The 15,065-nt window shown below is 40.2% G+C and overlaps 1 protein-coding gene across 3 annotated transcripts in view; it reads left to right on the forward strand.

Moving 5' to 3' along the window:
- Window positions 1–15,065, forward strand: part of SUSD1 (sushi domain containing 1) — a 135,506-nt gene that overhangs the window by 75,413 nt on the left and 45,028 nt on the right. For all 3 annotated transcript variants that reach the window (XM_025359486.1, XM_025359485.1, XM_025359487.1), the window contains exon 10: window positions 363–555. In XM_025359486.1, the coding sequence (XP_025215271.1) occupies window positions 363–555 (193 nt within the window). The remainder of the gene's footprint in view (window positions 1–362; window positions 556–15,065) is intronic.

Raw genomic sequence — 15,065 nt, forward strand, 5'->3', positions numbered from 1 at the left:
AGAGAGAGAGAACTATTCAGACGGGAAGGAGAAAAAAAAATAATTTTGCCCATTAGCTCCAATGTAATCTCTTTCATTTGGGTGATAATCAAGGGATTATTTTAGAATAGACTAACATTTTCTTCATCTGAGATTGTAGTTAATGCATTTTAAGCTTGGTCCTATACCTGATTGTGAGGACAGGTAAGGTAGCTTTGTAAAGTCCTTCTTCCGGTTAGCTTGCTACTGTCTTAAAAATAATTATAAGTAGGCAAGGATAAATAAAAGGAACTTTCTTGCTTTAACTCCATTTTGCTAATAGTCTGGGCACCTGTTAGCCAATGGAAAATTTAATGCAACACTTTCTTTTAATCTCATGGCAGTTTACCGTTCTGGGTCAGAGGTGGTATCTGGATAACTTTTGTCACGCAACATCGTTTAACTTTACAACGTGGGAGCGAGCGCCTGTAGTGTGTTTGGATCTGTACCCTGCGACTGATTATGCGGTGAACGTGACCCTGCTGGGATCTCCTAAGGGGCACTCGGTGCAAATAACAATAGCAACTCCCCCAGCAGGTGGGTGTGGCTGTCTCTCTTTCTTGTGCCTCAGGACAAATTGCCTATGTGAATTGAGCTATGCAGTGTGTGGGAGGGGGCATAAGAGTGCTAGTCTGGGAGTCAAGAGACGGGGGTTCCAGGTCTAAGAAACTTTGTTAGCTGTGTCTGGGGTTCAGGATGCCTGAACCTTACCACTTATCCCCTTCCCTGCAGGGTACTGGCTCGTAGAGGGCACAGACCAAGGGTGGACTGATTTATTCAGAGCTCCCTGGGAGTCCTAAATTGAGAATTTTGTAAAGCATTTTGTCTCTCACCCCAAATTTAAGACAACTGAACCCTAAGGGTATTCATTATCGGCAACTAGAACCAACTTCCGGGAGACCAGAAACGTGGGTCCCACTGTGTCAGGCAAAACGGCCTCAGGACTGGGCCATGTATAAGCACATTAACTTGACATAGAGAACAGAGGCCTGATTAAGGTCAGGCTGCTTAGAAATTCTTCCCTTGCAGCCTTTTGAGGAAGCCACCTAGGTGCCAACTGTATTAACTCCACAGCTCCCCCTAGTGGGATGGCTGTAGTGCAGCCATCACTACTGTTTCTTTTGTTCTTTAATCCTGTGGGTTTATCAGACAAATTTATGGGCAACCAGAAGAGGCTGCCCCTTTGAAGGAAAACAGCAGAAGAGGGTAGGTCCTGCTGCTACCTCCCTGAGGCCTCTCTGTGATATTCACCACTGCTTTTGTGGGTCAGGGTGGGCAGTTTGGCCTTTGCATTTAGAAGACTCTGGGCCAGGTGTGGTAGCTCATGATTGTAATCCCAGCACTTTGGGAGGCCGAGGCGGGCGGATCCCCTGAGGTCGAGAGTTCGAGACTAGCCTGGCTAACATGATGAAACCCTGATTCTACTAAAAATACAAAAAATTAGCCAGGTGTGGTGGTGTGTGCCTGTAACCCCAGATACTCGGGAGACTGAGGCAGGAGAATCACTTGAACCCAGGAGGCGGAGGTTGCAGTGAGCTGAGATTGCGCCACTGCACTCCAACTTGGGCAACAAGAGCAAAACTCCATCTCAAAAAAAAAAAAAAAAAGACTCTGAAATGTGTTAGACTCTCATGAGGGCCACGTAGCACTTGAGGCTGAAACTTCATTTTTTTTTTTTTTTTTGAGATGGCGTCTCACTCTGTCACCCAAGCTGGAGTGCCAGGTGCCATCTTGGCTCACTGCAACCTCCACCTCCTGGGCTTAAGCGATCCTCCTGCCTCAGCCTCCTGAGTAGCTGGGACTACAGGCGCATACCACCATGCCCAGCTAATTTTTTTATTTTTAGTAGATACATGGTTTCACCATGTTGGCCAGGCTGGTCTCGAACTCCTGACCTCAGGTGAGGTCTCCCAATTCAGCCTCCCAAAGTGCTGGGATTACAGGTGTGAGCCACTGTGTCCGGCTTCAGTTTTTATCCTATTTTTCATATCAGATTGAGCCTAGCACCTTGTCCTGTCTGTATCAGCAGAGTTTGCACAAGGAGCACCTCATGACAACATAAACCTACCCCCCCAACACATTTTCAGCTGCATAGTAATGCTCGCAAATTGAATATGAATTCCCTCCAATTATTCAATTCTTAGAGAAATAAAAATCTATAAATAAAATCTGTCTGGGTATAGTGGCTCACATCTGTAATTCCAGCACTATGGGAGGCTGAGGCGGGTGGATTGCTTGAGCTCAGGAGTTTGAGACCAGTCTGGGAAACATAGTGAAACCCTGTCTCTATAAATAATACAAAAATTAGCTGGGTGTGGTGGCACACACCTGTGGTCCCAGCTACTTGGGAGGCTGAGGTGGGAGGATCTCTTGAGCCTGGGAGGTTGAGGCTGCAGTGAGCTGAGATTGCGCCACTGCACTTCAGCCTGGGCAACAGAGCAAGATCGCCTCAGATACAGAAATAAAGAATAAATAAAATCCACCTCTCCTTGTAAAATAAACTAATATGTAAAGGCATGAAGTCCCCAATTTTTTCTATCCTACATCTTTTCTGCTGAATCTCAGCCAGAGTGTCCTGCTGAATGGAGAGTGTGTTCTAGCTGTTGAAACCTAGGAATCTTGTTTTGTAATAGATGCTACTCCTTTGGTGTACAGGGGAGTGGCAAATGCCGAGGTTTTGAAGCAGGCACATCCTTGGCATATTCTAGGAATGCCATGGAAACCAGTATGGCTGGAGCAGAGAGCTGGGGACAGTAGTGAGAGATGAGGTCTAAACTCTAGCATGAGTATAATAAATAAATGAGAGGCCGGTGGTGTTAAGTTCAGAAAGAAGCCTGTTATTATCTTCTCCTTTGCCTTCCTAAATTACTAGTAGTAAGTATAACGTAGCATGCCATAGTTCACCCTCTGTAGGTTACCAAGCAGTCTGGAGTTTACCACGTGACAATTTAAACGTAGATTGGGAAATATCTTCTCATCAGGGTAGTTGGATTCATTTTGTACTCTCCTTGAAAATTTTAGACATTTGCAGTGGTGGCTCTGGGTCTTTCTTGATGCCCGTTCCAGGGATTTAGAACCTTGCCATTTTCATTGCTCCCTTGAGCCCTATTTTCTACCCAAGCTTCACCATTGCTGAAGATCTTTATCTGTTTAGTGAAAGAGCCTCCCTTCTTTCTGGGCAGGACACCCCATATTTATCTTAGGAAGCTCTTCAAGTGAGATACATTGTCTTGTATGCTTCCTTTCCTGTCTCCATTTCTCACTCTTTTCTCTGAATTTCTATAAACCCAGAAAGATTCCCTAAATTGTTTTAGTTCTGGACTCCACAGGGTCCTATTATTGAATGTCTGCCTGTGAGTCCTACTTCCTGGTTAGGAGATTTTCCCTTTTGTCTCCCATGGGGAATTACCCTCAGCTGATCTGTGAGCTGCTGTTGGGTTTCCAGAATCTGAACTTTCACTGGTCTGATGAGGTCCAGGAAATCCCCTGGACTAGTGGCATTTCACCCAAGCCCTAGCTTCTTGGAATTGAATTTCCAAGACTTAAATGGTCGGTGCTTCTTTGATGGGAACTGAAACACTTCTTCTTGTTCCTGCTTCCTTTTCTGTATCAGAGATAAGCCTGCAATGTTCAAGGTCCCTCTGAGAACATTCTTACTTAGCAGGTCCTGCTCAGCTCTAAGCCTTTACCCTTCCATCTAAGTTGTTTCTGTTCCTTCTTTATTGCCAGGTAGGACTCATACCTTTTCTAGGTCTTAGTATTTTCCTTCTCTATATTTGCTTTTTGTTTTCAGACTTAGATTTTTCTTCTCCTCACATATTACTTTGGAATCTGCTTCTGAGGTCTCTGTAGAGAAAGAATGATGTCACAGAGCTCTGGACCTGCCGCAAACATCCAGTGTTAAAATACCTTCTTCCGTCGGGCATGGTGGCTCACGCCTGTAATCCCAGCACTTTGGGAGCCCGAGGCGGGCAGATCACGAGGTCAGGAGATCGAGACCGTCTTGGCGAACACTGTGAAACCCGGTCTCTACTAAAAATACAAAAAAATTAGCTGGGCGTGGTGGCGGGCGCCTGTAGTCCCAGCTTCTAGGGAGGCTGAGGCAGGAGAATGGCGTGAACCCGGGAGGCAGAGCTTGCAGTGAGCCGAGATTGCGCCACTGCACTCCAGCCTGGGTGACAGAGCAAGACTCTGTCTCAAAAAAAAAAAAAAAAAAAAAAAAAAAACCTTCTTCCCACTTTCATTTTCACTAGGAGGCATTTCTTTCTATTCAGTTCAGCCTAAACCCTAGCCTGGGCTTGATCAATTGTCATTCTCCCTGGACATTGTTTAATACAGCTCTATTTCTCAGGCAGATGTCCTTATAACCGCTGCAATACCTGTTGCCTCATCTACAAAAACAATGCCACCTTGAAACTCACTTAGTGATGCTTGAAGAATTCTACACTGATCATTCTGTTTTTAAACATGTTCACATTTCTCTAGCTTTGGAGTATCACAGTTCCAGTTATTAAGGAAGAAACGAAGAGTTCTCATTAATGCCTATTCTCGTTCCCCTATTTAAAACTTTTCCTTGTCATATTTTTCTAACTGAGCCAGTATGATTTCAAATTTTCTTCTTAGTGTTATTTCCTCCACTTGATTTCATTCTCCCTAATCTTATCCTTTCTCCCTAAATCTTATCCTATCTGTGAGAACAAAACCTGTTTTGGAAACTGATTTCATTCTTTTTTCAGAGATGGGGAAAATCTCATTTCTAGGAACAGAGTTCTAGGTATACACTTTTTGTTATTTCTTTTTAGCATTTGAGTTTGTAATAATTCCACTGGACTTTTTTTCTACTTTAACTCCCAAACAATTTCTTATCTAGAATCCCCAGTCTGAGTTTCTGTGAAACAGATCATCTAGGGCCATTTAAAAGACCTTGGTGTGGGAGTGAACTCAGCCTGTGGAGAAGCCATGGATCCAATCTTCCTGCGGTTCTCTCCTTAGCCCTGGATGAAATTCCAAACGATATAAAGAGAAACGGAATTTTGGCAAGCTAATCTAGTGTTGTCTACTAATATCTAGCTCCCCAAAATGCTCTTTAAAACCTCCCACTATTGCTCCCTCTGTGCATATTAAACTTTAGCAAATATAGCAATTACCTGGAGAGCTTATGAAAACACAGGTTCCTGGGCCATATCCCAGAGGTTCTGATTCAGTAGGCCTTTGGGGAGGGGAGCAAATTTTCATTTCTAGCAAGCTTTCAGGCCTTGCTGATATTGTCAGTCTACATTTTGAGTTGCATTGCTCTAACCACATAAACCTTAGCTACTTCTGGGCAATATCAAAGCTCTTGCAGGCAGAGACATAATAAGAAAAGAAAGACTAAAAGAAAAAAGTGGAAGCTAAAATAATTCCATCTGCTCCTGCCTAAAAACCCAGTGTCTTAGAGCTTTGTCTGATTTGCAAAGTTTTCCTGGTAATCAGATATCTACCTACCTCATCTGTTCCTGAATTCCAGTTGCAGAGATTAGGAGCTCTCATCTTCCCTCATGGTGCCTTACTCCCCTGTGGCAGCTCTTATCTTTATACTCAAGACCCCAATGAGTATATCTGCCTTTTGCAGGGAGATACTGAATCTTATCTCTCCTTTCCATATGAGATTGCACAGGACAAACAGATAGATAAATGACAAATATCAACTTTATTGATCTGGGCAAGTTTCCAGGAACTCTCTCTCCAACACTGAATTTCAGGTAAAAGCTATATTGAAGGATGAGGTTTAGCTGTTGTGGCCAAGTAGAACTTCCTACTTACTTTCCCCATGGAAATACGGGCAGGTGGCTCTGGAAGGGAGCCTTGCCTGGCTTACCCACCCAGTCTCAGGCTGAAAAGCAGAGGAAAGGGTGGTGGCAGACACTGGTTACTTACCTCCTGAAGACCGGAGATACCCAGAGTCCCCCTTGTACCTGTGCACAGGCGGGTACCAGAGAGCAAGTCTGCATTTTATTTGGGTGGCGACCTGTAATATATGAACTTATTACTTGGAAATGTGACTCAAGGAATGGCAGTCTCCTACCAGTTAGATTACGTATATACTGTTCTTTCCTTGAGGATTAACATATGGGGAATAAGGAGAAGCCAAAATTGTCTTTTCCTTTACGGAACTGGAAAGACAGGTAAATAGCAACCTTTGATACACTCAAGCAAGGTCACTGATCTCTGTAATTATCTTGAACAGGAAAGGTCCATTATAGTTGTAGGAGTCTATGTTAGGAAAGCAATTTAAATTACTTTTAGGTTCCTTCAAATTCATTTGTTTTGAAGGAAAAATTTGTCCAAATTTCTTGATTTACCATCATTATTTTATTTATTGATCAAATTTCATGTTCTTATGGACATAGATAGTTTATTCATATACTAAGAGCATGACTTCTTTGGTTATTATTTATGTTGTCTTTCTTCTGTTTTATGGTTTCTTTCAATTTTGTTTATGATGTTTTTGACATATAAAAGTTTTAGATTGCCATACAGTCAAATCTATTGATCTTTTCCATTGTGATTCATTACATTGTTATTAAATGTAGAATTTTTTAAAACAAAAGAGTATTTATATTCTGTTTTATTTCTAGGAAAGACTTTAAGTGACCTGCATGGGTATATAAAATAAAAGATAATAGGTTAGATGTCTAGGCTAAAGAAGAAAGAAAACAAAAACAGAGACATAAAAAATATAGGAATAAGGTTAAGAATAATTCATGCCCTTATAACCTATTTACTTGTTCATTAGTGCCTCACAAATTTAGGTTTAAGTTTTCCCATCCAGCCAGAAAGGGAACCATGGCATTGTCCATAATGTTACAACGAAGCAGTGTTTTTCAGAAGTACAATTCTTTTTCAACATTAAGAATCAGTTAGGAATTTCTGATTCCAGGGGGTCTCATAAACAGGACAGTGTCTGAGCAGCATTTTTTGAGGATTTTATAAGGCTATTTTTTTTATATTTCCCCTGAACACAGAAAAGCACAATTCAGTGTAGAGTGGCAGAAAAGATGCATTAGAAATGCCTACTGTTTGCTGATCTGGCTTGATTCAGGGGTAGGATTAGGTTATTTAGATTATTTGGAGGTATGACTGGAGTCCATTTCTTTCAAGCATTGTTTTCTAAATATTGTTTCCCTCAACTGAGATTTGATGAATGTTTGGTGTCACTGAGCTAGCAACTGTTTTCTCTTGTAAGTACCCACGGAGCAATTGTTCTGTGCTGCCAATTGAATAACAAGGACTTGTGCTTGAATTGAAGGCTGCCCTCCTCTGTTGGAAGGTTGAGCCTAGGGAGCTGAGCCAAGGGAATTGTTTGAATCTGCTCTGCCGATGAATGGGTGATTGAACCCTCAGAATTCCTCTCCATATAATATAGTCACAGGTGTTTAGCTTGAAAAATTTCACAGTTGTTCTAACCAATACCAAATTTGTCTAAAGAAAAATTTCAAATAAAAAATTCAATAAATTTCAATAAAATAACAGTAAAGCTCCCAGCTTTATCCTGTTGCCCTCTTTAAGATAAACTGCTCCCCAAATGTAAATCAAGGATAACTAAGATGATACTACTATTTATAGAGCAGTTATACAATAGTAACTTTGCTTTCAGGATAGTTGATTTATAGCTATTCTTTTTGACAATATTTAGCTTGCAAAGCCAACTGTCTATATAGGCTACTTCTAATTAGAGATTTAAAAATTGTTATTATTTATGTACAAAAGAATGCTTTTCTTCAGTTCCTTTTAGCAGAAGATTGCATGCATTTAGATATTCCCAAAATAATGTTGGTAAATTTAAAAAAATCCTACAAGGAGAAGGAACAGAGCACTCTTACCGGGGAGTAAAGCCCTGATAGAAAACCATCACTTCGAAGGTGGCTTTCTGCTGCAGGTTTTGAACAGCGTGCATAATTTGAGATCTATGTGGACTTGATAAAACTTCCTTGTAACGGATTCCTCTTCACAGAATTACAGTCTGAACAAAAGATAATAAAGACCATAAATCATTTAATGTTGTTTCTGATATTTTTCCACAGAATGATAAATATTATAACAGCATTCTGTGGTTGAAGCGTTGTGCCTGAAGTCTCCCTCCTTTTCTTACACACCATTAGCCTAAGAAACCCATACTTGCAGTTGGTCAAGCCAGAAATTGGCATATATTTTACATGGAATATACAATCATCTGAATATGCCAAGTATGGAGAAAGTAAATGTTTGCTCTTTTAACAGATAAGATAGTGACCTTGTAGATCCAGCTTAGTGGGACCATATCCATTACCTTTACTCATAAAGATGAATGTTGTTTGGAATTGGAGCCTTCCACTAAATGGGTTCTAAGTGGCTCTGAAGGCAATAGATTCATCTCATTCTTTTTAGAACCTTCATTTTCTAATCATGCGTACAGACAGACTCCAAAACTGTTCTCTCCTAGGCTGAAATCAGAGAAAGGATCACATACATTTTAGTCTAAAATATTCCTTAGTACCATGCAAAGGAAAGCTAACTACAAGATATTTTAAAAACTTTTATTTACATATAATTTTTAAATTTGATATAATTTCAAGTTTTTCCCTTTCTTGCAGTCCTACCCCTTCCTGTAATATATCCCACTTGGTCATGGAGTATTGTCTTATGTGGTGTTAGATTCTGTTCACTAATATTTTCTTTTGCATTTTTGCACCAATATTTATAAGTGATGTTGGTCTACACTTTTCTCTATTTTTTTTCCACTATCTTTATCAGGTTTAAGCATTGGTATTTTCCTTTCTTCATAAAAAGAATTTGTAAAGTTTTCTTCATTATTTATGCCTGGGACAATTCACATAGCATTTGGACTATCTGATTTTAGATGGTTTGGTAGAATCCATCAAATTCTATGAAATGATCTGGGTATGGGGCTTTTCTGTGGGGTTGTTCCTTGATGACATTCTCAATTTTTTCTATGGAAATTGGTCGGTGTAAGCTTTTTCTGTTTAATGGAGTCAATTTTGGTAAACCAGATTTTCCAAGGAATTACCTATTTCATCTAAGTTTTAAAATTTATTTGTGCACTGATCTGCAAAGTAGTTTTGTTTAACTTTCTGAAGTTTCTTCTGTCTCGGTGATCATTTCTCCCTTTATCTTTATTTTCTGCCCCCTTTCTAAGTTAAATTAGCTAAGTGGTTTGTTTATTTTATTAGTTTTTCTAAGATTTTGGTTTATTAATTGGATATGCTATTTTTTTCTCTCTCACAATATCAGGGATTAACAAACTATGATTTGCAGAACAAATCTGGCCTGTCACCTGTTTTCATAAATAGTTTTATTGGAACAAAGGCAGAGTTGAGTAGTTCTGACAGAACTGTCAGCCTGGAAAGCTTAAAATATTTGCTTATCTGGCCCTTTATAGATAAAACTTCTTGATTCTTGCTCTATATCATTAATTTCTGTTTTCTTTTTTTTTTAAGATGGAATCTTGCTCTGTCACCCAGGCTGGAGTGCAGTGGCACAATCTCAGCTCGCTGCAACCTCTGCCTCCCTGGTTCAAGCAATTCTCCTGCTTCAGCCTTCTGAATAGATGGGACTACAGGCGTGTGCCACCACGCCTGGCTAATTTTTGTATTTTTAGTTGAGACAGGGTTTCACCATGTTGGCCAGGCTGGTCCTGACCTCATGTAATCCACTTTCCTTGGCCTCCCAAAGTGCTGGGATTACAGGTGTGAGCCACCGCGCCTGGCCAGTTTCTGCTTTCATAGTTATTATATCTTTTCTTATATTTTCTTTTGCTTTACAAAGGTAGTTGTACTATATCTTCATTGTGACTTGTGGCTTTTAGCATTAAAAATTGTCCTTTGTCATATTTAATGCTTTTCGATTTGAATTCTACTTTGTCTTATATAGGGATTGCAGTGCCTACTTTCTTATGGTTTAAACTCCGTCCTATTATTTTATGTTACAACTACTATATGTATTGTGTTATATTTTCTGCATTTCTTTCTCTGTATGATAGATTTTCTTTGCTTTTATTTATTAATTTTTGAAGGAAGGTTTATATTTTTCTAGTGGTTACCTTTGTACCTTTAAAAAATGCCCTGACTCCCTTCTGTTTTCTCATTTAACTTTTCACCATCTGGTTTGTCAGGTTTGTTTGTTTGTTTGTTTGTTTGTTTTTAAGACAGAATCTAGCCCTGTTGCCCACACTGGAGTGCAGTGGATTGATCATCGCTCACTGTAGCCGCAACCTCCCAGGATCAAGTGATTCTTTTGCCTTAGCCTCCTGAGTAGCTGGGACTAGAGGCGTAAGCCACTGTGCTCAGCTAATTTTAAAACTTTTTGTAGAGACAAGGTCTCACTTTGTTGCCCAAGCTGATCTCAAACTTCTGACCTCAAGTGATCCTCCCACCATTGGCCTCCCAAAGTGCTGGAATTACAGGCGTGAACCACCACACTCAGCTGGTTTGTCAGTTTTTTTTTCTTTTTTTCTTTTTGAGATGGGGTCTCATTCCCAGGCTGAAGTGCAGTGGCATGATCATAGCTCACTACAGCCTTGAACTCCTGGGTTCAAGTGATCCTCCAATCTCAGCTTCCCAAATAGCTGGGGCTACAGCCACCATGCTTGGCTAATTTTGTTATTTTCATTTTTTATTTTAGTAGAGACAGGTTCTCCCTATATTGTCCAGGCTAGAACTGAACCCCTGGCCTTAAGCAATCCTCCTACCTTGGCCTCCCAAAGTGCTGGGATTACAGGTCTGAGCCACTGCACCTGGCCTGGTTTGACAGTTTTTAATGGCATACTTTAATTCATGTATTGCCTTTATGACATTCAACTGTTGACACAACTGATTTATTCTATTTTCCTTTTTCTGTGTCCCTTTTCCTCTCAGTTTTTCAGTTGCATTATTTCTACTTTATGAAAACATATAGCATTTATATATCATTCTTCTGTCTCGCCCCATCTTTATTTTTGTCTTAGAGCTACAGTTGAATATAGCAAATGCTTATCACCAATCCTTTTACTGAAGTTTCCCCAGTTTATCTCTTGGATGAAGCTCATTTTCCAGTAGATTCCTTAAGAGCACAGTGTTCCTTGAGTTCTTGGATATTTAGAATTGTTTCTCTATAGCCTTGACACTTGAAAGGCAGCTTGGCTAGATATAAAAATCTTAATTCACACTTTCTTGATTTGAGTTTCTTAAAAAGATTCAGTTCTTTTGCTGCCTTGCTTTCTATGTGGCTTTTGAGAAGCCTGATACAGCCCAATTCTTTTGCCCTTGTATCTTATTTGTTTATTTCTTTGAGTGAAGACCCTGAGGATTTCTTTCTTTATCTTTAAAATCTCATAGTTTTACTTGAATACATTTTGGGGTTGATTGTCACCCCATTTTGCAGTCAGATTTCACAGGTACCCAGTGTATCCCTTTAGTATTTCTACTCAGGCCTCTTTATTCTTGTAAAGTTATCTTGAATTATAGTTTTAAACACTAATTCTGTTTCATGCTTGTTTATCTTCTTCAGATAATTTAATTATACGTGTGTTGGATCTTTGCCTGTATTCCGCTTCATTCACTTTATTTTTGACCCTTTTAACTTCTTTTTGATCTCATTTTAATTATTTTCAGTTGTTTTCCTGTATTTCTTCAATTAAATCTACCCTTCTTTAGGCACCATGGAATTTAGTCTTTATTATTTCTAATGTGATTTTGTATTTTCATTTTTTTTTCCCTGAACTCAGTCACCTGTTTCATTTCCTCCCTAGTTTTTTGTCCATTTATGTTTTAAGTTTTAAATTTTCTAGGCCTGGCTCAGTGACTCACACCTGTAATCCCAGCACTTTGGGAGGCTGAGGGGAGCAGATCACTTGAGGTCAGGAGTTCAAGACTAGCCTGGCCGGCCGGGCGCGGTGGCTCAAGCCTGTAATCCCAGCACTTTGGGAGGCCGAGGCGGGCGGATCACGAGGTCAGGAGATCGAGACCATCCTGGCTAACATGGTGAAACCCCGTCTCTACTAAAAATACAAAAAACTAGCCGGGCGTGGTGGCGGGCGCCTGTAGTCCCAGCTACTCGGAGGCTGAGGCAGGAGAATGGCCTGAACCTGGGAGGCGGAGCTTGCAGTGAGCCGAGATCGCGCCACTGCACTCCAGCCTGGGTGACACAGCGCGAGACTCCGTCTCAAAAAAAAAAAAAAAAAAAAAAAAAGACTAGCCTGGCCAACATGGTGAAACCCCATCTCTACTAAAGATACAAAAATTAGCCAGGCTTGGTGGTGCACATCTGTAATTCCAGCTACTCAGGAAGTTGAGGCAGAAGAGTCACTTGAACCCAGGAGGGTTCAGTGAGCAGAGGCTGCAGTGAGCAGAGATCGTGCCACTGCACTCCAGCCTGGGTGACAGAATGAGACTTCATCTCAAAAAGAAAAAAAAAGTTTTAAAATTTCTGACTTAAAGAGTTTTCTTCATACCCCCAAATGCTTGAGAATACTTATTTCAGTTTACTAATGTATAGGACTCCTCTACCACCCCAGTTTGTGGGTTTAAAAAAATGTAGAGCTTTTTACAAGCTGCATTGTTTTAATTTTATATATATGTATATTAAATATACATATATGTATAATATATATGTATATGTGTGTGTGTGTGTGTATATATATATATGAAATACAAACTGCTTTTGTCCATTAATTCCAGGGACAGAATTGCTGGTTTAGGATGGTTACTAAGATTTTTAGGTTAAGAGTGCCCTCTTCTGTCACTGAGTGAAATGCAGTTTCTTTAAAGGTTTTGTTTTGTTTTTTGATAAGGCTGGGCATGAATCATGTATTCTCAGTTTAGGTTCTCTTTTGCTTTGTAGGATCTTGCATTTCCCTCTCTCTTCTGTTGCCCACGACTGCTTAGTCTCCAAAGGACACCCATTCTTTCCCTTTTATTCTTTTCTTTCCCAGAAGCAATGCCTTTTTCTTACCACTACCTGACAACTCATGGACTTTTAATCCTTTCCTTGTAGTCAGCGCTCTGACTATATACCAGGTCTCTTTTCTTTTCTTCTTTTCTTTTTCATAGAGTGGAGTTTCTCTTGCTGGGAGTGAACCTAGCTTACTCTGGGCCACCTTGCTTCCCTCTTTTCTATTTCACACACCCCTTCTAGCCCCCCTTGCTCTTCACAAGGACTTGCGGGAGATTGAGAGATAATTTTGCTGGAATTTCATATTTACTTTTCTATTTAACACGTTTGTGTGTGTGTGTGTGTTTTTTTTTTAGAGAGGCAAGGTCTCGCTTTGTCACCCAGCCTGGAGGACAGTGGCAGGACCACATCTCACTGCAGCTTTGACTTCCTGGGCTCAAGCAATCTTTCCGCCTCAGCTTTTCAAGTAGCTGGTACTACAGGCTCCCACCACCATGCTCAGCTAACTTTTTTTGTTTTTTGTAGAGATGGCTTGTGGTGAGGGGGGCGGGTCTCACTATGTTGCCAAAGCTGCTCTCAAACTCCTGGGCTCAAGCAATCCTTCTACCTCGGCCTCCCAAAGTTTTGGGATTACAGGCGTGAGCTACTGCACCCAACCTTAACAGCAATTTAAAGTTTGTAATGTTTTCTGTTCTCCTTTTATGACGAAAGCTCGTAGGTAGCTTGGCACAGGAAGTAGTTTGGCACAGCTCTTCTTGAGTCAGATGATCTAAATTCAAATCCCAGATCTGCCACTTACTGTCTCTGTAACTTTGGACAAGTTATTTCACCTCTATGTGTCCCAGTTGCCTTAACTGTGAAAATGGGATTGACAGTATCCACATCGTGGGCTCGTTGTGAAGACCAAATGGGTTAAAGCATATGGAGAAACAGCACAATACCTGACACATGATGAATGTCTATCAAATGTTAACCAATACTTACATTTGCTTTCTGGCATTTATTATATGCTCCCTTGTTTTTAAAACTATACTTATATAGGCCATAACTTCTCTCCTAAATGAAATGCATGTTATGGGCAGAAATCATGTCTTATTCAGAATACTTATATTCCACTGGGTCAATGAAATACCATTTGCTTAGCTTTCCCCTTATTGCTGATTGTCTGCATTTAAACAATCACAACTGCTGTGATTGTTTAAATCACTACCCTAGATACTGAGCGTGTAAAGATTAAGAAGATGTCTCTCTCTTCAAGAAGCTATCAGTTCAATGGGGGTGATAGACAAAGATCAATAATACAATACATAAAGCAGAATTGTGGTATTTGCAGGGTACTACAGGACCAGAGAGGAAACAGTGATTGATTTTGCCCAGAATTGTTTGCCCATACTAATGAAGCAGAAACAAAGTTTAGTTAAGAGCTTAATTTTCTCTTTTTTGAGGCATTCTTGCAGTTCTGGTTTTTCAACTTCAGGATTCTAGATTAGATTGGCCCAGTGGGTGGAGAAAAGAGAGAACACAGAGTAATCACTAAAAATGTATAAGAGAAGGAAGATTTGTGTGAGACACCGTGGCACGTATCTTTCATAGCAAAGGATCTGAGAGCACTAGGAAGGGACTTGGGATGAGCTCTACTGGGGATCCTTTTCTCCTCATTGAACGCATCATGGGTTCAACCTGCCTGTGGCTCAAACTGTAAAGCCCCTTGAATGGAGGGAAGGGAACCTGGAGGGAGAATGTCACTCCCTGACCCGGGTGGAACTGAACTGTGAGCCAGTGAGACATTTCCTGTGAGCAGAAGGAGCTGTAGACTCACCACTACTGTTAGGTTACTTAAGCATATGTGTGTGTGTAATTTTAAAAAATGAAATAATTGTATATACATTATTCTTCATTTTGCTGTTTTATTTTATTCTTTGACTTTTGGCCTTACAATATCCTGTAGATATACTTCCATATCAATTCATATAATGTCATCTCATTCTCTCTGAGGGAAGCACAGTATTCCATCGTATGAAGGTATACTAATTTATTCACTTATTCTCTGTAGAAGGTTCTTTGGGTATTTTTTTCCCTTTCAAGTTTTTGTTATTACAGTCAATGATACTGTTAATATACTTGTATATGTTATGTTTTAT

The sequence above is a fragment of the Theropithecus gelada genome, chromosome 15 (genome assembly GCF_003255815.1).
Source record: "Theropithecus gelada isolate Dixy chromosome 15, Tgel_1.0, whole genome shotgun sequence".
In the NCBI taxonomy this organism is placed as follows: domain Eukaryota; kingdom Metazoa; phylum Chordata; class Mammalia; order Primates; family Cercopithecidae; genus Theropithecus; species Theropithecus gelada.